Source organism: Trachemys scripta, chromosome 2 (assembly GCF_013100865.1).
Source record: "Trachemys scripta elegans isolate TJP31775 chromosome 2, CAS_Tse_1.0, whole genome shotgun sequence".
NCBI classification, from domain to species: domain Eukaryota; kingdom Metazoa; phylum Chordata; order Testudines; family Emydidae; genus Trachemys; species Trachemys scripta.
In genome coordinates this window covers 261,273,216-261,296,322 of record NC_048299.1, presented here as the reverse complement: position 1 = coordinate 261,296,322, position 23,107 = coordinate 261,273,216, and the positions used below count along the sequence as shown (strand labels likewise).

The 23,107-nt window shown below is 41.7% G+C and overlaps 2 protein-coding genes across 6 annotated transcripts in view; one reads left to right on the top strand and one right to left on the bottom strand.

Moving 5' to 3' along the window:
• Positions 1-768: 768 nt before the first annotated feature.
• On the bottom strand, positions 769-22,863 carry NTAQ1 (N-terminal glutamine amidase 1). 3 transcript variants are annotated; one of them, XM_034763562.1, is made up of 6 exons: positions 22,707-22,863; positions 17,109-17,208; positions 16,605-16,655; positions 12,401-12,549; positions 11,905-12,029; positions 769-1,065 (listed from the first exon to the last, which is right to left on the bottom strand). In XM_034763562.1, exons 2-6 carry the CDS (start codon positions 17,109-17,111, stop codon positions 959-961), a joined length of 435 nt encoding a protein of 144 aa, XP_034619453.1. In that variant the 5' UTR covers positions 17,112-17,208; positions 22,707-22,863; the 3' UTR covers positions 769-958. The 3 variants fall into 3 exon arrangements, with proteins under 3 accessions (XP_034619453.1, XP_034619451.1, XP_034619452.1); XM_034763560.1 differs by lacking the exon at positions 22,707-22,863 and adding an exon at positions 19,064-19,279; XM_034763561.1 differs by lacking the exon at positions 22,707-22,863 and adding an exon at positions 19,046-19,117.
• Positions 21,875-23,107, top strand: part of ATAD2 (ATPase family AAA domain containing 2) — a 98,937-nt gene continuing 97,704 nt past the window's right edge. Inside the window, exon 1 of one of the 3 annotated variants that reach the window (XM_034763559.1) lies at positions 21,875-22,439. In XM_034763559.1, coding sequence (XP_034619450.1) covers positions 22,209-22,439 — 231 coding nt within the window. In that variant the 5' untranslated portion in view covers positions 21,875-22,208. The remainder of the gene's footprint in view (positions 22,440-23,107) is intronic. The other 2 variants (XM_034763558.1, XM_034763557.1) reach the window with 2 other exon arrangements.

The following is a 23,107-nucleotide window of genomic DNA, read 5'->3' as shown; positions in this document are numbered from 1 at the left end:
TCTGGTGGAATACTGGAGTCGAGGGGAGAGTGCTCAATGGTCGATTTATCGCGTCTCTATACTAGACACAATAAATCGACCCCGCTGGATCGATTGCTGCCCACTGAGCGGGCGGGTAGTGTAGACAAGCCCTGAGAGATGCATGCAGTTCCGTCCCTGGCCTCACAGGCCAGCACTGTATTTGGAACATTGAACTCTAGCCCTAAAAGTTGACATTCTAACAGCATACGTTCTGGAAATGTTGATGAAATGCTGCCAGGCTTCAAATAAATATTACCCTGATCTGAGTACATTCAATGCTGAGTGAAAATGTTCCTTGCCCTTTATCTCGACAGAGCGACGTTTTTTATAAGAGCTACAGGAATAGGCAGATTATTTATTCTATAACGGTTAACAGGGATCATCTCTAATATCCATCATGCTCTATATGGAACTAAACATCTGTTCCGGACTGATTAGAGGAAAATCGTTGTGGTATATTTCCAAGTTGATTTTTTTAACTTTGTATATTCTGAAGAAAATATTGAATGTACTCATATCTAAGGCCTTGATCCTGCAGTTGGATCCATGCAGGCAGATCCTTACATTGCTCAGACTCTCATTGAAGTCAATGGGCTTCACACAGGCAAAAGCTTCTACCTATAAGGATGTAGCTGCAGGACTGGGGTCCGGTAATCTCAGCTGACAGATTGAAGTTTAAGTGTAGTAGGGTCAATACAGATGCTGTAGAATTAGTCCGATCCATTATATAATTTTTAACTCTTGTTATATAGTCAAAATAAAATATTTTATTCAGTTCATTGCATTTTTGATCAATTCTTGTATTTGACAAAACAATAAATTTCATAGAAATAAACCAATTTATAAACAAAATGACAAGAGCAACCACAACAAAACAAAAAAGGGAAGCTGATGTGTCCTTTGTTTACATCACTGTCCTTTCAAAGTGAACCTGAAATCAGCTCTGTCTGCCATACCGATCCACAAAGTCAGGTAGCAGAAATACTGAGCCCCATCCCACCTTGGGATTCATACTGATAAAATCATCCAGGTTCATCTTGGAATCTAGATAAGGAGCACAAATAGAGAACGTTAGAGTCCTAGATAAGGCATCTATTTAGCACAGGAATGCATGAACATTATTTGTCAATCAAATGCCGACAGAAACCTGTTTTGATGGTAGGGATTAATATACACATACATACCAGCAAAGAAAGAGCTTCTTCCCTCTCATGAAAAGCCATTGAATAGGGAAAACACTACTCAGAGGGAATTCTGCAAATTGTAAGATACCTTCAGAGTCTTCATTTCCTGTTTTCAGGATGTAGCATTTGTCTCTGATCCCTATCTGCTCATGTCAATAATTTCTTTCCTGACCAGCATTTTCACTGATTGAAAGAAAGAGCATGTAGGAAAACAATAGAGATTTGCAGCAGTCCCAGAGGACATTTATATCATGCCACGGAGTTGTAGTGCAGGATAAAGGGTGACCAAAACTAGAGAATTAAAAAAAGGACTGTTATAGTAAAAACTACGGGTCCTACGGCATCTCTCTATTCAAGAAGAGCCTGATCGTGCAAGACCTTGCTCCTATTTAAGGGCCTGATCCAAAGCCTATTGGAGTCAACGGAAGCTTTTCCATTGACTTCAATGGGGCATTAGATCAGCAATTAATAGGAATTAGAAGGTGCTGATCACTTCCTATGAGATGCTGATCAGCCTCGAGATCATGCCCCAACTAGGAAAACAATTAATGGACTTCATCAGGTCCCATGAACTCATTTGAAAGACTCCCACTGACTTTGAGTGCTTTGGTTCAAGCCCTAAATTCTGAAACCAGAGCCATGATAACTTGGGGGGGGACAGCTGGGAGATGCTTGTGTAATCTCTACGTCTGATTTTAACATTGACAGGGAGGAAAATCAAGTAAGAAAGAATACAGCAATGGAGAAAGGAACAGTAGTGGGTATGAGAATGGACCTTAAGAGAAAAGATAGCGCCGATACCAATGAAGCTAACAGTCAAGTAGGCGATACTGGCAGTAGAATGACAGTACCTAATAGGGCGAGGACTGTGGGCGAAGCAAAGCAGCAAAAATTAAGATGTTTGTACACCAATGCAAGGAGCCTGGGTAACAAAATGGAGGAACTCGAACTACTGGTGCATGAAGTGAAACCAGATATTATAGGGATAACAGAAACATGGTGGAATAGTAGTCATGACTGGAGTAGAGGTATTGAAGGATATGTGCTGTTCAGGACAGAAATAAAGGTGATGGTGTAGCATTGTATATTAATAATGAGGTAGACTTTAAGCAAATTAGAAGTGATGAAATGGATAAAACAGAGTCTATTTGGGCCAAAATCACTTTGGGGAAGAAAGCTACTAAAGGTTCCCCTGGGATAGTGCTTGGGGTATGCTACAGACCCCCAAGATCCAATTTAAATATGGATAGAGACCTCTTTAATGTTTTAATTAAATAAATACTACTGGGAATTATGTGATTATGGGAAACTTTTACTTCCCAGATATAGATCGGAGGACAAGTGCTACTAATAATAGTAGGGCCCAGATTTTCCTGGATGTAATAGGTGACAGATTTCTTAACCAAATAGTTGCTGAACCAACAAGAGGCGATTCCATTTTAGATTTGGTATTGGTGAGTAGTGAGGTCCTGGTTGTAGGGGACAAGCTTGGTTTGAGTGATCACGAGCCAATTCAGTTTACCCTAAATGGAAGAATAAACAAACATAGATCTGCAGCTAGGGTCCTTGATTTCAAAAGGGCAAACTTTAAAAAATTAAGGGAATTAGTTAGGGAAGTGGACTGGACAAAAGAACTCAAGGATCTGAATGTGGAGTAGGCTTGGAATTACTTTAAGTCAAAGTTGCAGAAATTATCTGAAGCCTGCATCCCAAGCAAGGGGGAAAAAAGCATAGGGAAGGGTTGCAGTCCAACCTGGATGAGCAAGCATCTCCAAAGCAGAAAGCCTACAAGGAATGGAAGATGGGATGGATCAGCAAGGAACACTACCTCTTGGAGGTCAGAAAGTGATAAAGGGATAAAGTGAGAACTGCCAAAAGCCAAGCAGAGTTGGACATTGCAAAGGGAATTAAAACCAATAGTAAAAGGTTCGATAGCCATATAAATAAAAAGAAAACAAGGAAAGAAGACGTGAGACTGCTAAGCACTGAGGATGGGTTGGAGATTAAAGATAATCTAGGCATGGCCCAACACCTAAACAAATACTTAGCCTTAGTTTTTAATAAGGCTAATGAAGAGCTTAGAGGTAGTGGCAAGGTGGCAAATGGGAACGAGGATACGGAGGTAGAAGTTACCACATCTGAGGTGGCAGTCAAACTCAAACATCTTAATGGGATTAAATTGGGGGCTCCAGATAATCTCCATCCAAGAATATTAAAGGAACTGGCACATGAAATTGCCAGTCCAATAGCAAGGATTTTTAATGAATCTGTAAACTCGGGGATCGTACCCTATGACTGGAGAATTGCAAATATAGTTCCTATTTTTAAGACAGAGGAAATAAAAGTGATCTGGGAAACTACAGGCCTGTTAGTTTGACCTCAATTGCGTGCAAGGCCTTGGAACAAATTTTGAAAGAGAAAGTAGTTACGGACATAGAGGTGAACAGTAATTGGAATAAAATACAACATGGTTTTACAAAAGGTACACCGTGCCAGACTAACCTGATCTCCTTTTTTGAGAAGATAACTGATTTTTTTACACAAAGGAAATGCAGTAGACCTAATCTACCTGGATTTCAGTAAGGCATTTGATACAGTTCCACATGGGAAATTATTAGTAAAATTTGAGAAGATTGAGGATTAATATGAGAATTGAAAGGTGGATAAGGAACTAGTTAAAAAGTTCTGGAACAGCCTTCCAACAGGAGCAGTGGGGGCAAAAAATCTAACTGGCTTCAAGACTGAGCTTGATAATTTTATGGAGTGGCAGTATGATGAGACTGCCTACAATGGCATATAGCTGATCTGTGACAGCTAGCAGCAAATATCTCCTATGGCTGGTGATGGGACACTAGATGGGGAGGGCTCTGAGTTACTCCAGAGAATTCTTCCCCAGGTATCTGTCTGGTGGTCTTGCCCACAAGCTTAGGATCTAACTCATTGCCATATTTGGAGTCAGGAAGGAATTTTCCCCAGGTCAGATTGGCAGAGACACTAGGGGGTTTTCGCCTTCCTCTGCAGAATGGGGCATGGGTCACTTGTGGATTTAAACTAGTGTAAATGGTGAATTCTCTATAACTTGACATCTTTAAATCATGATTTGAGAACTTCAATAACTCAGCCAGAGGTTAGGGGTCTATTACAGGAGTGGATGGGTGAGGTTCTGTGGTCTGCAGTGTGCAGTGTGCAGGATAATCACGATGGTCCCTTCTGTCCTTAAAGTCTATGAGACACAAAAACCCCTTCCGTCACTGTCAGTAGTATCTACACTACAGTGCTACCTGCCGCTGTAGCCTAGTCATAGCCCTAGTGTATTTAGTGTAGTGCCCTACCGCTGTATTTGTGCTTTTTTTAAACATGGATTATTTAGATACGTCAAAGCCAAAGCCTACTGTTGTTTAACTGATAGATCTACAAGTACAGTATATAGGGTAAAATTCACTTCAGCTGCATAACGCCCAAGTAATTAGGCTTATACTGGTGTAGTGCACAAGGGATTTAGGGAGGACAGAAACCACTCAACGGCAAGGTAGGGCTGCAGCCCATCTATAATCCAACGCCTGCAGGTACTATTCAATCTCTAGGCTGGAATATCAGCTTCCGCCCCTCTGCACGCACTATGTACTGGGATTCGCAGTTTGTCTCCATCCAAGTACTAGCCAGGCCTGGAACTCTTTAATTTCCAAGATCAGATAAGATCAGGTGCATTCTGTCTGGTATGGATGTCTTACACATTATATAACAGCCCCTTGGATCCATCTAATCACAGTTCCCATAGCCCCTCCTCCAACTCCAGTTTTCACTCCAGCCTATTGTAGCTGACAGCAAAATAATTATTTAAAAAGTGTTCCTTACATGGTAAACAAGTCCAGAGGGACATTTTAGAAGTTGAGTTACAAACTTCGGGGGTGAGGAGGAAGAGGGTGATGGGGGACGGGAGAGAGAAAGTATTTTTAAACAAGGGAACACAGGTGCAGCTGTAAGCAACGTGAAAGGTGCTACCATATAATCTTTTAGGGGAGTAAAAAGACTCTCCTTAACTTAGCTGACCAGAAAGGTCTTGGGCAGCCTATAAAAACAAACAATTTTAATTAAGGGATTTTTTTTCTTTTAAAAAGCAGGACAGAACTTCCAAGTCAACAGTGATCAACACTATTTCATGGATTAGTCAATAAATGGCACTGAAGCTGAATGACAGCTGGTTTCCTTTGCATTGCAAGATATGCAATTAGACCTCTCAATTTTTTTTATTAATAAGGAAGCCCTGCATTCTGATAAAATTCCCTCTTTCCCATTATTATATCTATTTGTTTTAAATCTATATTGTGCCATAAGTTTACAGTGCCTTACAACTTTAAAAAACTGCTAGGCAAAAGATATTATCATAATCCAGATAAAGTCCTTCATCTGAGGTTCTAAGGCCTAAAGTGGAACGGGAGAGCTAACACACAAGAACAGAGTGCAGATGTTATTGCTGACAACCCAGGTGGTTTTTCAGAAGGGAGTGAGAGCTAGTAGAAAGGCTCTTCCAAGCATAGGGGGTGGCATAGAACAAAGCAGGGGTGAGAAAAGACAAATTGTGTTTACTTTCTGGACCCAATTCTATTTAGGAGCAGGACCAGGCCCTAAAGATGGAAAATGTTGCCGACACACTGATTGAATGAAATGGCTGTTTGATTTGCTTGTTTCTGCCTATCCACATAGCAACACTTCTTCTGACAGAACCATTTTAGTAGAGCCACGCACAATATATTTTATTACTGCGGCCATGCCTGTGCATTCTGGGACTCTTAAGCCATGTTGTCCATTATGCCTAACACACTTGCTATGAGCAGGGGCTTATGGATACTTTACAAATACTAGGCCATACACTGTCGGATGGAGTTAGTAACTAATACAGCTGCAGTGCTTGTGGTTTCTGTCCATAGTGAGTAGACTGCAATGATTCAGCTGAACGAGAACTAAAGAGCTTAGTCCAGATTTAACAACCCCATGCTAGAGCTAATCCAGGTATTTACAAGCATTGGATGCAAGGTGCTGTACATCCTCATACTAGTAACAAAGAAAAGACAGACTGTGATTTTCCAAGGAGCCTAGACGTGGGCTATCAAGGAGATGTTGGGTGCTTTTGTAACTCACGTGCTTCATAGGGATATCTCGTTAAGAGATCTATGGGGAGTGCGTAGGAATGAGTCATTGTTGCTAGGCAGATGTACAATTAGCACTCAACACTTGGAAGTTTCTGGACTTGGGTGTGATAGTTTTGGATATGCTCAATAGGATTGATGTCGCTGGACTCAAGATTCCATGAAGGCAAGTAGTCAGGGCAGCTACTTTACAACAGGCCACGTGCCCTGTGTGGGTTGAGAGAAGCTGAGCCCAGGAGCAGAAAGCAGGCTGTTTTACCCTAACTGTGAAGCATTTAGGTTAGTGATATTTTTAACCCTCCAACAGGGAAGCCCTGGCAGGGTTAATTATAGAGAGGAGAAATTGGGAGGGAAAACTAATTTCCTTCATTTTAATTGTATGCTTGGAATGTTGCTTGATTTTAGCCAAATTGTTTTTTTATTTAAATTCTCTCAACTACTATGATGGACCTATTTTTCTCTTATTTAAATGTGATCATGGGTAAAGAGTCATTTACATTTTGCTAGTCTCAGTTTTGTATTTTTCTTGTAATGGTTTTATTTTAAAATCTATATACCTACGTAAGTGATTTCAGCAGAGGAGGAGGAAGAAGGTGCATGGATTCCATTTGAAGTTTTCTACAAGCAAGTGGAGGGAAGATGTTCATTTTGACTCAGCAGACTGTATAGATTTTGGTGATCAAAGACTATAACTGAGACAGGTGAACTCAACTTAAGATTTTGGGAACTCTGAGTTTCTTCTCACTGTATTTCTGTGGGGACTGATCTGTTTAGATTTGTTTTCTTTATTTAGGTATAACTGTGAAGCTAATGGATGTGGGTTATAAAGTAACCATGTTATGTTGTAGAAATTGTTATTATTATTAATAATTATGATTCTTTAGAATAAGATTTTATAAATTTGATACTTAAGTTCACTCATTTTGTTCTTTTGGACTTGATTGTAGAGGTTGACCCTGTGCAATCCTTGTTGAAAATCCTCAATGACTGAATTCTGGGTCTCCATGTGCTTTTCTGTGGCAGTTGTTTTTAGGCATTAGGAGAAGGGCAGTGAAGTAAACTCTAGTCCAGCCAAAGGTTACACTTTTAAAGTGAGAAGTTTGACTAGTGCAGCATGTAGACTATGGGTAGCCAAGTACTGAGATTCAAGAAAAGGGAGGCTCTGGAGACATGATCAGAGTAGCGGGAGAAGAGAATCTGCAGTTAGATAACAATAATAGTGTGGAATTATTAAATGGCACATTAAATTTGCCTTTGCTGTGTTCAGGTTTACTTCAGCAGGCCTTGTTCCAGGAAGTTTCCAGTTTTTTACCACTGAACCTTTCAGTCACCTTTAACTTCTAACTGTGTAGTTTTAATAATAAGCTCTACAGCATGTAAAGAAAGCATGTAAAGAAAGTTCTAATGTTATGTCCTTGGTTGCTTTCATCCTGTTTTTCTCCTTTGCTCACACAAAGCTCATATAACCATTTTTTTCCTTAGATAAAAATAACAGCAGGTTAGACAGCGTGTATGTGCTGCTCTTTTGCTCACTGAGGCTTTCTTTGTTGGGTTCACTATGATTCTACTATCACCACTGGGAGAAGACAAATGAGGAAGCTGCAGATATCTACATAGCTTCAGTCTAGCAGCCTGCATGTCTAACATATGTGTCAGATACAATGCCCTCCAGCTTTTGTTTCTCAGCTGTCTTATCCACTCTTTTCGAAAACAAAATGCATCATTTACGACCACCCAGGGACTAACTAAGAAACCTGCTGCACCAATCTTGTGGTGTGCTACCAAACACCTGGGAAGACTTCAGATTTGAACCATGGTTTGCAATGTAATATTCAACTGTTCGTAACAGCTCTAAGTAGTAAGGCCATCTGTTCTAGGAAATTTTGAAATGCTTTTTGGAAGATATATTTTATGTTGTCCTGCAGTTAGAATTGTGATCATATCAGAGCTCACAAGCTAAGTAGGATCAGGCCTGATCAAGACATGTATGATAGACTCCAAAGGATAACCCAAATGCAGTATTGCCAACCCCAAGTTTTTAAAAATCATGTTATCCTTCCCCATCCACCCCAAATTAGGAAACTGATTCTTAAAAATCATGATTTTTAAACCAATACATTTTGGGTTCTTTTTATTTGCATTGGGCTTTCTGAGCCTTTTGGGAATTTACTTTGTTCATGTTTTCAAGCTTTTTCTTTGCAATGATCAGGATTAGAAACTTTAATTTTTTAAAATTGAAGGTGAGATTCTCATATAATCTCCTGATTCCAACTTTAATTAATTAAGCTGGGCTGAAATGGAAATATCATGAGGCTTGTGATAAAATCATGAAAGTTGACAATCCTGCAAATGATACAGGAAGTTATATTGGTAATGGCTGTAGGCAGTCCTCTGCCTTCTGAGTCATTATTGAACCAATGCCTCATTAGGTAAAGGTTTCAGAGTAGCAGCCGTGTTAGTCTGTATCCGCAAAAAGAACAGGAGTAGCTCATCTTAATGGCTCAAAAGCTTTTCAAAAACAGACTCCAACAAGAAACTGCTGAACTAGAATTAATTTGCAAACTAGATACCATTAACTTGGGCTTGAATAGAGACTTGGAGTGGCTGGGTCATTACACAAATTGAATCTATTTCCCCATGTTAAGTATCCTCACACCTTCTTGTCAACTGTCTGGAATGGGCCATCTTGATTATCACTACAAACATTTTTTTTTCTCCTGCTGATAATAGCTCATCTTAATTAATTAGCCTCTTAAAGTTGGTATGGCAACTTCCACCTTTTCATGTTCTCTGTATGTATATATCTTCTTACTATATGTTCCATTATATGCATCTGATGAAGTGGGCTGTAGCCTAAGAAAGCTTATGCTCAAATAAATTTGTTAGTCTCTAAGGTGCCACAAGTACTCCAGTTCTTTTTTCCATTAGGTAAAGGCACTGTGCCATTATTCAGAGGAGATGGAAAACAACTCCTGACCACTTGGAATCATTAAAAATCCCATGCAATTTTCCATAAAAGTGGTGGTGGTAGTCCCAGTGTCCTGGCCTAGTCAAACTGGATTTACTGTATCTACATTTCCACTGTCATTTCCATTTGACATTCTTTGTCACTTCCTGTTCTGAAGTGCTATGAGCCATTAAGCAGTTAAAGTGGAAACATTTCAGTAACAGAAAAAACAAATTCCTGTCTTTTTCAAGTTTTATAAAAGCTTTTGAATCCTTCAAAATGAAAGGAGCTATAATTTAATTAATATTGAAAAATACTAATATTTTGTAGGAGCAGAGCAGCAAAACTATGTTGATCTTCATCTTTAATAAAGTGTAAACAATTCCTAGATATCATGGTGATAAGTGCTTTAGAAATACTGATACATTTCTAAATGTATCAATCTTTTTAATATATTTTAAAAGATATAAGGTGCTCACTTTAGTAACATCCCAAGGGAAAATATAGAGCATGCAGCAAACTGTACTAATATAAAAAGATCTTTTCTGTGACTTTGTAATTATCTTTTCACTAGCGGCAAGGAAATCAACTACTCTAAATTATGAAAAAGAATACACTAATACAAAAGTAGAAAAGCAGGTATGGTGCCTTATAAATAAACTGATATAAAACAATAAGCAGGAACCACTTTGCCGACCACTGAAATGCAGTAAATGCTAGAGTGAAATGTGTTAGCAATTTAATGAAGAAAGTGAAATACCATATCTAACTGAATGAAGCTGCATGGACAATGTAGTTACCTGAACTGGAATTTGGTCAGGACACTGGGACGAACACCTATAAGCTCTTTACTGATCACAGGAGGTCAAACCCCTCAGTTTTCTATCCCATTTGGGGGGAAAAAGACCCCTCCAATAGAACAGTTCCCCTGTAACAGTGCTGAAATAGGAGTTCATTACTGACTGAGGGAAGAGTGCCACCTACTGACTGACTAGTAGCAAAGGAGTTCAGTTTCTTGTCTCACTTCTGTCGTCTAAGTACAAACTTTGAGCAACAGTGAACTCTAACAAATTATGTGTAGAACTTTAGTGATTTACAGTGGTCACACTGAGCTTTAGGGTTGAATCATTGGTGACTGTGGCCCCAGTTCAGCAAGGTAGTTAGGCATGTCCCTAACTTTAAGCACATGAGTAGTTCCATTAAAGTCAAGCTTAAGAAGCTTAGGTAGCTGTTGAGGTACAAATACATATGTATATGAATATCTCAAGTGAATGAAGGAATAAGGCTGGAGGAGAAGAAACTGAACCTGGCTGAATAAGGAAAGGAAAGAAGAAAGTATCAGGATAGCACATACTTAAGAGAGGAAGAAAATGGAAACAAAACAAAAAAGGAAAAATATCAAGTGTTTACTAGACCAGGGTCAGAATGTTCAGGACCAAACTACTTAAGCATGTGCTTAACTTTAAACAGATGAGTAATCCCACTGACTGCAACAGGACTACTCACGTGCTTAATGTTAAGCATGTGCTTAAGTGCTTCGCTGGAGTGGGGCCAGAGTGCTCAGCAGCCTGTGAGATCAAGCCTGATGGGACACGATTCAATAAAGCATCCCTACTCAAGATAAGTACATGCTTAAATGCCAAGCCCCACTGAAGACAGTGGGACTTAAGCATGTGCTTAAGTGCCATCCTGAATAGGGATGAACATCTGCACGTGTTTAAGTGCTTTCCTGAATTGGGGCCTGAATGATCTTTAAAAAAAAAAAAAAAACCACCCACCGTCCTTTTTGAGCCCCAGGGCCAAATTAAAGTGTAGGCACTATAGGCTTATTCACAAAGCCCCAGCTCTTGGAGTCCTATGATGAGGTCAGAACCTTGGCTCTCTTTTTAAATTATGTTTCTACTACTCATGTATGTAAGAAAAAGCTTGAAAATGTGACCCGAGTGTAACTGATGCCCATCTGGTTGGCAGACAAACTTAAAACATTAGTTCTGAGAGGTGTGAACTATCCCATTCTTCTTAACTCTGATGCCTGTGCCACCCCAAGGAGAGGCAGGGCCATAGCGAGGGGCCAACATGTGGGATGTGCCTACAGTCCTGGGTTACCTTAACTCAGCCCTGTGGATGACATGGACATATTCTTTCTTCTTGTGAAGACTGACTTGCATAGGAGAGGCACAATCTGAACACAAGTCTGAGACCCAGGAATTCCGAAATTCCAATCCCAAGTCTATCAGAGAATCACTATGTGATTGTGAACAAGTCACTTTATCCTCTCTGCATCAGTTCCTAATGAGGGGACATTAATGCTTACTTGCCCACCTCACACAAGGTGTTGTGAGGATTAGCTAGTTAATGTTTGATAAATGCCAGAAACGGTGTTGAACATTATATAATCCCATAGGTACATGCAAGATGCGAGTTCATATTTTTTTCTGATGAAATAATAAAGCACTTTGTCTTGAAAGGAAAGGTGGCAGTGCTTTCACAGTATATTATGGAAGCATAAATATCACTTATGCAATTCTTTGGCTTTATTTTGTTTCATTTCCTCGACTCAAAAGGAACAGGATTTTTTTTGTTTTGTGTGTGGAATGCTATTTACCTGCAGTTTCAATGCAAGGGTAGAAAGGAGGAGGCTTCTGCCAGTGTCCACTGGCATCTTTCATGTGGGATCGGTCAGAAGCAAATGTCTTCAGATACAAATCTGCTCGAATCAGTCTGATTTTTCTAAACAAACATATAATTCAAGAACGTACTAAGTGATGGAGTCATGTAATACTGTATTAGACATTACTAACCCAGAGCTTGTTCCTGCCCTTTAAATCAAATTCATATAGTTTAGTGGTATATTAATAGTGTCAAGTAACTGAATGACTAACAGGAAGCAATACAAGGAAATAGAAAGTTTTATTGATGGATGAACGATTGTACCTTTAAGGTCAGGATCATTAGAAGAGCAGTGTGGTGTGTTTAATTTCCTGCACAGTAACAGATTATACGTAGGTGACTATGCATACAAAGAAAAATATCAACTGCATCAATTGTTGGGGCTTGCTTTTGTAAAATATTCTGTACCGTATTTGTTTTAATTTTCTCACCTTCTAAATCCTGGAAGAAGAATATCATCTGATTTAAAGGCCTCCTCAATGTAAGTGTCAAATGGACATGGAAATGGCAACACTGTGTCAAGATCATAAATGAAGTTCTGGTCTCCACTTGAAACATGAAGTAAAACAACATGGTAATCCTAGGAGTAAAGATCATTGACAGTTAACTAGACAGTTGTAAATGGTCATAGAGAAACCTCAGAGTTATTAGGAAAAGGGGACAGAAATCACCCCCAAAGCATAACCCATAAGTGATGGCGCAGAGATGAGCCGCAACTGTGATCTCCCCCCAAGTCTGTCCAGTGGATACTCTTTTCCAAGTGGAATTCCACAGCTTATCCCACTTTAGCCTGGATCACCAGGGTGAAATGCCATCTACTCTCACCATCCTGCCACAGGTACAGGGCAAACAGTGCTTTATACCCTCTTGTCACCTGAGTTGCACTCATGAGAGGCTGCAAGTTTCACTACCTTCACCTCTCTTTGGCCCACAATTCTACCACTCTAAGACTGGATCCCAGGATAGCAGCCTGCCTGTTTTCAGCTGTAACAACATGACAGAGCCAACTGCAACTGGAACCAGCAAGACACTCCTCCTAGGGTACCTGTGACCCAGGGCTGATTAAAGTGACTCCAAACAGCTTGTGTCCATTCACCCAAAGGTACCCAGCACACAGGGAGAAAAAGTTAAACCTACAACAGTCCTGCACACCCAAAGTTTGCCTGCAAGTGATCACTTCTCTCAGGCTTAGGCAGCAGAGCTGTCTCAGGCACAGCCTGAAGAGCCCCTGCCTTAGTTCCAGAGCCCTGTTGAATACACCACCAAAGTAAGTTTTGTCTCCCCAAGCAGCTGCTGCCTGCTTCCCCACCCCCCTTTCCTCTGGGCTAGGGGTTGTAATTGCTTAGGCCCAGATACGTTGATTTCAGTGGGAATTAGGAACCTAAATACCTTTGAGGATCTGGACCTTAGTGTTCTTTTGGTCTTGGTCTCTGGCCTTGAAAAAGCAGGACTGTCACCTTTCTGGTCACAGGCAGGTAAGGAATTTTCAATAAATAGTTCACCCATTCCTTCTGTTAAGGTCCCTTGGTATTCTCCCTAGAGATACCTTATCTTTGTCAGTTTCATTTCCTGTTTGCTGCCGCCTAACACCTCCCTCCCCAGTTTGATTTAACTCTAGGCAGTCAGACAGAATCTCAAACAGGGAAACCATACAAAATAATACAGATATCTCCTTAATTTCCACACCCTAATACAATAAAATATTTGAATTGGATAACATGTCTTTTGTGTTCATCTCAATCCCAACCAAAGGCTGGCACAGATAAAAGACGACAACTTGCCTCTTTATGAAGTGATTAGCAGGTAATTTTAATGCTGTGTTTGATGACTCATTTTGTACAATTAATCACAATGAACTGTAACCTAGTAAAGTGAATACAAAATCCACTTATGAAAAGAGTTTAAGGAGCTTTCTTATGACATTTTCAGTGCTAAACAAGCCTAGCTATTTGGAGCAAGAAATTGAAAAAAATCTTAGGCAAATTATTTTGCAATACTAATACACGTATTGGAAATGGAGTTGTGTGAAACAACAAAATTTAAAAGAGATGGAATAGTGACAATGAGAACAGGGAAACTAGCTATAGTCTTATGCAAGTTTGCATTTCTAGTTGCATTGTCTACCAAAAAACTTGAATTCAATACATTTTGGTGGGAAACACTTAAAATCTGTAATGGCCTTCTCTGTCCCTCTTCTGCCTTCCTTCTCATACCACTTAGATCTCATTCAAAACTAATATTTGTAAAGTTGGTTTGTTTTTAAACTATGTTATTTTTGAGTCACACTTGGGGGCAGGGTGGAGAAGGGGTCTTGCAATGATATAATTAAAATGGCTCAAACAGGTTTTTTTCTGATTTTCCCAAACAATTCACTCCCAGTCTGAGATGCCATGTGCCAGTTTAAAAAAAAAAATAATAAAGTTATAGGTACTTGAATAGGGCATTTATACTGAAAGTGCATCTTAACCGTCACTTACTAGAATATAAGATTGCTGCACCAAAATTGGACTAGTGCTCCAGTACTGGACAATTCAGAGAAAAGTTCAGTGATAATTATGTCCAAAAAGGAAATTTTCCCCTAATACCATCCCACAGGGCATATCCCCGACACATGAAGCTGTATAACGCTCATGTTTTTCTATCCCATGTACTATATATGTTGATATTTTCATTATTCATGTAAATATCTACACTTTTTTTGGATCCAACTAGGCTCTTGGCCTCAATGCTATCTTGTGGCAATAAGTTCCACGGGTTTATTATGTGTTGTGTTAGAAGTTTTAAGTTTGTTGACTTTTGATTTCATAGGCTGTTCCATTGTTCTTTTACTATATAAGTGGTCTACTCTTAAAACGCTACATTGGCGCAGCTGCACTGCTGGAGTGCTTAAGTGAAGACACTCCTATGCCAATGGGAGAATCCCGTCGGCATAGTTAATCCACCTCAGTGAGAGGCAGTAGCTGTGTCAATGGGAGAAGCTCACCTGCTGACATAGTGCTATTTACACCAGGGGTTAGGTCGATATAACTATGTCACTCAGGTGTGATTTTTCACACCCCTAACTGATGTAGTTACATCAATATAAGTCTGGAGTGTAGACCTGGCCTTAGAAAAGCACACATGGGATGTTTTTAAGAACCTGAGAATGACCATACTGGATCAAACCAATGGTCCATTTAACCCAGTATCCTGGCTTCTGACAGTGGTTGCTGCCAGATGCTTCAAATGGAGTGAACAGAACAGGACAATTCATAGAGTGATCCATCCCCAGTCATCCAGTCCCAGCTTCTGGCAGTCAGAGGGTTAGGGACACCCAGAGCATGGGGTTGCATCCCTGACCATCTTGACTAATAGCATTGATGGACCCATCCTCAATGAATTTATCTTATTCTTTTTTTATCCCAGTTATAGTTTTAGCCTTCACAACATGCTCTGGTAATGAGTTCCACATGTTGCCTGTGTATTATGTGAAAAAGTACTTCCTTATGTTTGTTTTAAACCTACTGACTATTAATTTCATCGTGACCCCTGTTCATATGTTATGTGAAGGGGTAAGTAATACTATCTTATTCACTTTCTCTACACAGTTCCTGATTTTTTTTTTTTACCTCTATCATATCCCCCTTTAGTTATTTCTTATCTAAGCCAAACAGTCCCAGTATTTTTACTCTCTCCTCATATGGAAGCTGTTTCATATCCCTAATCATTTTTGTTGCCCTTCTCCGTACTTCTTCCAATTCTAATATATCTTTTTTTCAGATGGGGCAGCCAGAACCGCACCCATTATTCAAAGTGTGAGTGTATCATGGATTTATATAGTGGCACTGTGATATGTCTTATTATCTATCTTATGTTTAATGGTTCCTATCATTCTATTAGCTTTTTTACACTGCTGCTGCATATTGAGCTGATGTTTTGAGAGAACTATCCACAATGATTCCAATATCTCTTTCCTGAGTGGTAATAGCGAATTTAGACCCCATCGTTTTGTATGTATAGTTGGGATTCATTTTTCCAATGACATTACTTTGCATTTATCAATGCTGAATTTCATCTGCCATTTTCTTGCCCAATCACCCAGTTTTGTGAGATCCTTTTGTAACTCTTGACAGTCAGCTTTGGACTTAACTATCTTAAGTAATTTTGTATCGTCTGCAAACTTGGCCACTTCACTGTTTACCCTTTTTTAATTTATGAATCTGTTGAACAGCACTGGTCCCAGTACAGATCCTTGGGGAAACCCTGACATTTACCTCTCTCTACTTGAAAACTGTTTATTCCTATCTTTTATTTCCTATCTTTTAACCAGTTACTATTTATTTTATTTAGTGATGGACTATTTGCCAAGCCAAGCAATAGCATTCTTAGTGGCCAAGTTACTGATACATGAGAGGACATTCCCTCTTATCTAATTACTCCTTACTTTGCTTAAGAGCCTTTGGTGAGAGACCTTGTCAAAAAGACTTTCTGAAAGGTACACTATATCCACTGGATCACTCTTGTCCATATGTTTGCTTACTCCTTCAAAGAATTCTAATAGGTTGGTGTGGCCTAATTCCCCTTATTGCTTAATGTGCTAGAGGTAGTAGGGAAATGAGCATGCTATAAGGATCTATACAGAATAGAATGTCTTACCCAAACTACAGGTTCATCTCCACATCCTGACTGCTGCTTCCAGAGCGGTATCTGCAAATTACAAGTTAGAAGCTAATTTTAAGTAAACTAAACAAACATCTAGGATTTCAGTCTAATACAAGATAGGTCGGTTTTCACTGAATGATAAAATTAGTCAGCTAGCGTTATATCTGCGATGCAATAATTAAGCTTTTTATCAGATTGTTTTTTGGTCTTTTTGAGCTTAGTTGGGGACGTTGTTTTGGACCACACAGACCATTCAGTCTCCTCAGCTGACTGATAGCAGCAAAGGGATCCCTGCCATCCTCAGGTAGATGAAACTTCTCCAAATGTCAACTCCAAGGCCCAGACTGCCATATACAACTAAAAGACCTGCCTTTTAGGATCTTTTCCACTATCTGTCTGACCATGGGGCCCAGGTTAGCTACAAGGCTCAGGCCACCTATATGCCTGGACAGTGAATCTGTTTTGATCTTTGTTCCATATCACAACTCATCAACTTACCATCCTTCTCTCATTGGATATGAAAACAGCATAAAATTCTTCTAAAGGGTATTGATCATAGCTTCTGATGTATTCACAAAGTTTCCAAACATTTTCCTCACTGTAAAATACAAGTTTTTTACAGTTCTTGTTTTATTTCTGATGTATACAATAAAAACAGGATAGATGTTGTGATTATTCCACTTTTGGATTAATTTTTCTGTTGAAGACTTTTTCCCAAGTCCCCTTCACAAATCTATTTTTAATTTCTAAAATTTAGGTCCTAGCTCTTATAAAAATGTTTCCACAAATAATTCATAGACTTTTAGGCTCAATTACTGTTTAACAGGAGGAAGCATAATTTGGTTTACTCTATCATGAAATGCTTTGTAATACCAAATGACTGGTGTATTTAGTGTTTTGTCTTTTCCTCATTGTTTATGGCAAAGAAGTTTTGAGTCAAGTATCAACAAATTATATTATGCAACAGAGGGTCCTCTGGTACCTTTAAGACTAACAGAAGTATTGCAGGTCCTGAGACCTGTCGCGTCCCCCCCCCCACACACATGCTCTGTGGAGATAGGGTACAGGAACAGGGGGGCAGGAACAGGGGAAGGGGGACACCCTGATATCAGCACCCCTCTTTCCCTCCTCCCCCACCCTGCACAGCAAGCAGGAGGCTCCCAGGAACAGCTCCAAGGCAGAGGGAAGGAGCTGCTCCAATACTTCTGTTAGTCTTAAAGGTGCCACAGGACCCTCTGTTGCTTTTTACAGATTCAGACTAACACGGCTACCCCTCTGATACTTAACAAGTTATATTAAATACAGTAACTCTTCGCTTAATGTTGGAATTATGTTCCGTAAAAATGCTACTTTAAAAGGAATGATGTTAAGGAAATCCAATTTCCCCATAAGAATTAATGTAAATGGGGAGGGGGTTAGCTTCCAGGAAATTTTTTTTCGACAGACAAAAAGCACCCCTCTTCCCCCCTCTCCCCCACCCTGCACAGCAAGCAGGAGGCTCCCAGGAACAGCTCCAAGGCAGAGGGAAGGAGCAGCACATGGCAGTGGGGGGAGGGACACCTGAACTGCCCTGCACTTGATAGCCTGCTGGATGGCTGCCGCACAGGGAATTTAGGGGAGCTGATGGGGGGCTGCCAGTCCACCCTAGTTCCAAGCCCCCACCAGCTAGCTCCAATGGGCTGCTCTTCCTGCAAGCAGTGGACAAAGCAGGCGGATGCCAAACAACGTTATAAGGGAGCATTGCACAACTTTAAAAGAGCATGTTCTCTAATAGATCAGCGACATAACAATGTTAACCGGGACGACGTTAAGTGAGGAGTTACTGTAAAAATCTTACCTGTTAAGATAAATGTTATCAAGTGTATGTAACAGCTTTAAAAATATTTTTAATTTTTAAATAGACTTCCATCTGATGCTAGTGAAAAATATTAACAATCCCTGTATATAAAATCATTATTGCCTAATATCACTATTGTAATAGTTCTGTACAATTCCAAATAAACTATGCCACTGATAACAATAACTGGGCATGACACACAATAAATACTAATGGAACCACAAATTATTTTCTAAGTGATAAACTATCCAGGAGGCTGTACAATGATCCTGTATATTGTTATTCCCCAGTATATCATCTTCCAATCATCCTGATTAGGACACTCTGTAAATTATAGTATAGTATCTCTAACCAATGCACCCTTTTATCCTATAATACCAAATGTTACTGTAAGAAGAATACTCTCTCTCCTGGCTCTTACGACCTAACTTCTTCCACTTTACCTCCTGCAAGAATACGTGCAGAATTTCTAACGAGAAATGGAAACATGGGAGATTGCAATAGGGAATCCTGACCCTCGGTGCATCCTCTCTTGGTGCACTTATTACTTGACCAGTGAAGAAGAAAGCAGATGTACCCAGCACGCCGCATTTCTTACATGTCTGTTGCTCCTTACCAGTAGCAGCTGGTGTACACACAGGCTTGCCGAGCAGGGGCAGCTGGCTGATAACTAGCAGCAACTGCTGCTACTACCCCTGGCTGTTCCATAGGTGACCCACATCCAGGTGTGTGGGAGGACTGGCTAGGGGAAGGTTTAACAGGCTCATATACCAGAAGGCAGCACTGGCGCTTCCCCCAGCTATATAAAGCAGCAGTTTGCTCAGGAAGTGTTTGTGGGTTGTGCAGGAAATTGGTGAGTTACAAGCAATTTCTTCCCCTAGGAAAGCCGGCTGTTATTGCATGACTACTAGGAACTCAGGCAGGCGGGAGGCAATTTAACTTGGACGCAAAGCGAGATAACTTCTATTGCTCTGTTAAGCTCCAGCATGCTACATCAAAGGCAGGAGAGAGGGGAGCAGGTTGAGCTAGAAGAGTGGGGAAACTTAAGCTCAGTCAGACGGTAGGAAGAGAGGGCTTGAGTGGGGAGAGAGATGAGACCCGGAGAGATCCTGAGCTTACAATGGAGGTGAGGGAGAGACCAGGACAGAGGTTGAGCCTTAGCAAGAGGGTAGGGTGGGCTGACACTGATCAAGAAGGGCAGAGGGATGGAATCTGGAGCTGTTAGTGAGGGAGAGATTGGCCCTGAGCCACAGGGAAGAAGAGTACTTGTGGCACTTTAGAAACTAACAAATTTATTTGAGCATAAGCTTTTGTGGGCTAAGATGTTGAGGATGACAAGGAAGCCTGTTCACAGGGTGCATGGAAAACATCCCCAGAGAAGTGTTTTACATCTTAATTGTACATGGCCAAATAGAGATTTGAAGTTAAATACAATACCTTTATTTCTGGTTGTCTTTTTGTTAAATCAGCGGGAAGAGATTCTTGAGCCAGTATTAAGCCCTGAAAACTGGCAGCTTTGCCAGGTTAAGCAAGCTTTTAATGGCTGCACAAGGGCCTTTCATCTTGTGGGCCATAAAATACACAAAACAGTTTATTTTTATAAAGTGCACCATACAGTCATGAGGTTTAATAATGTAAAGGACTATTTTTATTATTATTTTAAAAAGCTGTATTCATTGCTGTGCACTTCTCTAGTAGCTATTATGTCTTGCCCCATAGTTTCCTGATGGATAGGGCTATCTACAGGAAAGACTGTGTGGAAAGTTTTTTTTTTTTGTTTGTTTGTTTGTTTTTTGTTTGCTTGTATTTTTTCCCTAACATCACAAAAAAAAATACTTTAATTTATTTCCAGGCCATGACACTTCAGCAAAATGCTGTTGTCACATCAAAACTACAGTAGGCTCTCAAATTTTTGTGGATGAGAACACATCAGCATTTGCAGTGTTTAGATATGAGCTTTGTAGCTGACAGTGTACTTTTAACTGAAATGTGCTAAACTTTTTGAGAGAATGAAATTGTAATATTTAAAACTTGAGTTTGGTTTATTGTTCAGGAGGATGGAAGAAAACAGAGGAAGCAGGGGAGGGACTTTAATGAAAAATTAACCTGTTTTTGCTTAAACAGTCTATTTTTGAATGAAAATGTAGAATCATAGAATATCTGGGTTGGAAGGAACCTCAGGAAGTCATCTAGTCCAACCCCTGCTCAAAGCAGGGCCAATCCCCAGACAGACTTTTGCCCCAGATCCCTATAATGGCCCCCTCAAGGACTAGTAGTTGCACTCTTTTTTTGTAATGGAATATGCTGGCTACTAGTGTTATGTCCCCATCTTAGCTGGGCCCGCAAGAGCCAAAGGCCAATGTTTTCTAAAATAAGAATTTACAGATAAGCTCCTCAAAAAATGCTACTTTAAGCGAATCCACTTTCCCTGTAAGAATTAATGTAAAGGGGGGAGGGTTAGTTTCCAGGGAATTTTTTTTTTGGCAGACAAAAGACATTATATACACCGTATAAGTTTTAAACAAACAATGTAATAGTGTACACAACAATGGTGACTATGAAGCTTGGTTGAGGTTGTGGCGTCAGAGGATGGGATACTTCCCAGGGAATGCCTTGCAGCTAAATGATGAACTAACACTGGGCTGAGTCCTCAAGGGTTAACAGGTTGTTAATGTAACCTCACACTGTACAAAGAAGCATAAATGGAGGGAGGAGACAATAGATGCATGGCAGTGGCTGCAAACATTACCTGGGGAAACTTGCTAATGAACCTCTGAGAGGTGGGCATGCCCCTTTAAGTACATAGACCCCACTCAAAGTACACTCATCAGAGGGGTAGCCATGTTAGTCTGAATCTGTAAAAAGCAACAGAGGGTCCTGTGGCACCTTTGAGACTAACAGAAGTCTTGGGAGCATAAGCTTTCATGGGTAAGAACCTCACTTTTTACCCACGAAAGCTTATGTTCCCAATACTTCTGTTAGTCTCAAAGGTGCCACAGGACCCTCTGTTGCTTTTCAAAGTACACTGTCTTTTTAAGTATATGAGCAAGTTGAGACAGCAGCTGCTGCGAGAAAGCTCCCTCTGTCCTGTGCCCAGTCCAGCTGCAGCGTGTGTGCGTGTCCTTGCGTGCCTGACTGTGCGTGGCAGAGTGTGTGTGCATCCCTGACCCTGAATGCCCCGCATCTGGGCCTTGACAGAGTGACAAGGACCCACTGAATTCGAGCCCTGGCCTTTACAGCAGGCTCCTACAAGAGCTGCACCTGTCTGGCGGGGATCTGGCTCCTCGAGGAACAGCTGTGCGAGATCTCGGGCAGTGTCTCTTTAAGGGACTGGCATTTGAATCCCCTTTCCGCGGGAAGCGATGGAGCAGGCGGGCTGAGCGCGTTTCTCTTAGCCAATCAGAGCCGGGCAAAACACTTCCCCCAACTTTGCACGCGCCAAAAATTCCAAAAGGACTCAGTACCGGTACGTGTCTCTCCGCACCCTGTCCGGGACTAGCCGACAAGGGGAAAGAGAGTCCCAAGGGCGGAGGGGGCGGAACGGTCTCCTCTCGGGGCGGGGGGCCGCAGGATGAGTGAGTGTAACAGGAACAGCAGGTACCACACGACCTGCTGTCTCTCAGTCGTCGCACTACGGCTCTAATGAGGGGTGGAGGCGGAGAGATACGACGGAAAGGCGGTGAAGCGACGGCCCGCGGTTTGTGGCGCCAGAATTCGGAGAGAAGCCGCCGCCCCCCTCCTCAGCCGGAACAGGTCCGGCCATGGTGATGCTACGGAGCAACACGGGCAGCGGGCGCGGCCGTCCCGTCCCGTCCGCCGCGGCCGGAGGCGGCCAGGGGTCCCTTTACGACCTGATGGACTCGAGCTCCGAGTTCCTATCCCTGAACTCCCCGGCGCCCCGCAGCCGCGGGATGGGCACCCGCTCGGCCGCAGCCGCCTCCGGCAGCAAGTGCAGCAGGGGAGCCGGGAGAGCGCCGGAGGCCCCGGGCAGCGTGAGTAGCGGGGCAGCCTTGCTGCGGACGGCTATGCTGATGCGTTCTCCCAGGCCCGCCTGAAGAGCTCGATCCCCCCCCGCCGCCGCACTGGCCTCGGCGGTGACTGTCCCCGGTGACTGTGCGGGGGCGGGTGGGGGTGGGGGGGCGAGCTCTCCTGGCGCCGGCGAGCGGGAAATGGGGGGTGGGGTGGTGTCCTAATCTCCGCCCAGAAAACCGGGCCCATCCCCATGGTGTGGCGGGGACTAGAGGCTGCGGGCACTCTACCTCGGGAGCCTGTGGTGCGATACTTCCGCCTTGGCTCCCCTTTGCTGGGGTCGGCTCTGCTCTGGCGTTAGGTAACCGGATTGTCCGGGGAGGTGTGTTCGCTCCCCACGTGCTGGCTCCGGAGCCTCCTGCTCACCTACCGTTTGAGGGTCAGAGCTTTAGGCCTTGTCTTTAGGGTTTTGTGTGTGTGTGTCACATCATGGGCTCCACACTGGAGATAAAGCACTTCAGTCTCACTCTGATGTAAACTTGGTGAGGTCATCACTGTCCTCCTGCTGTGGTTGGCCCTGCTTCGTTTATCTCCTGGTCTCCACTGTTTGTGGGTTTGTTTCAGTTTTTTTTTTAAACTGAAGGATAGTTCATGAGTTAGTCACCCCAGATGAAAACTCGTCTTTTAGCAG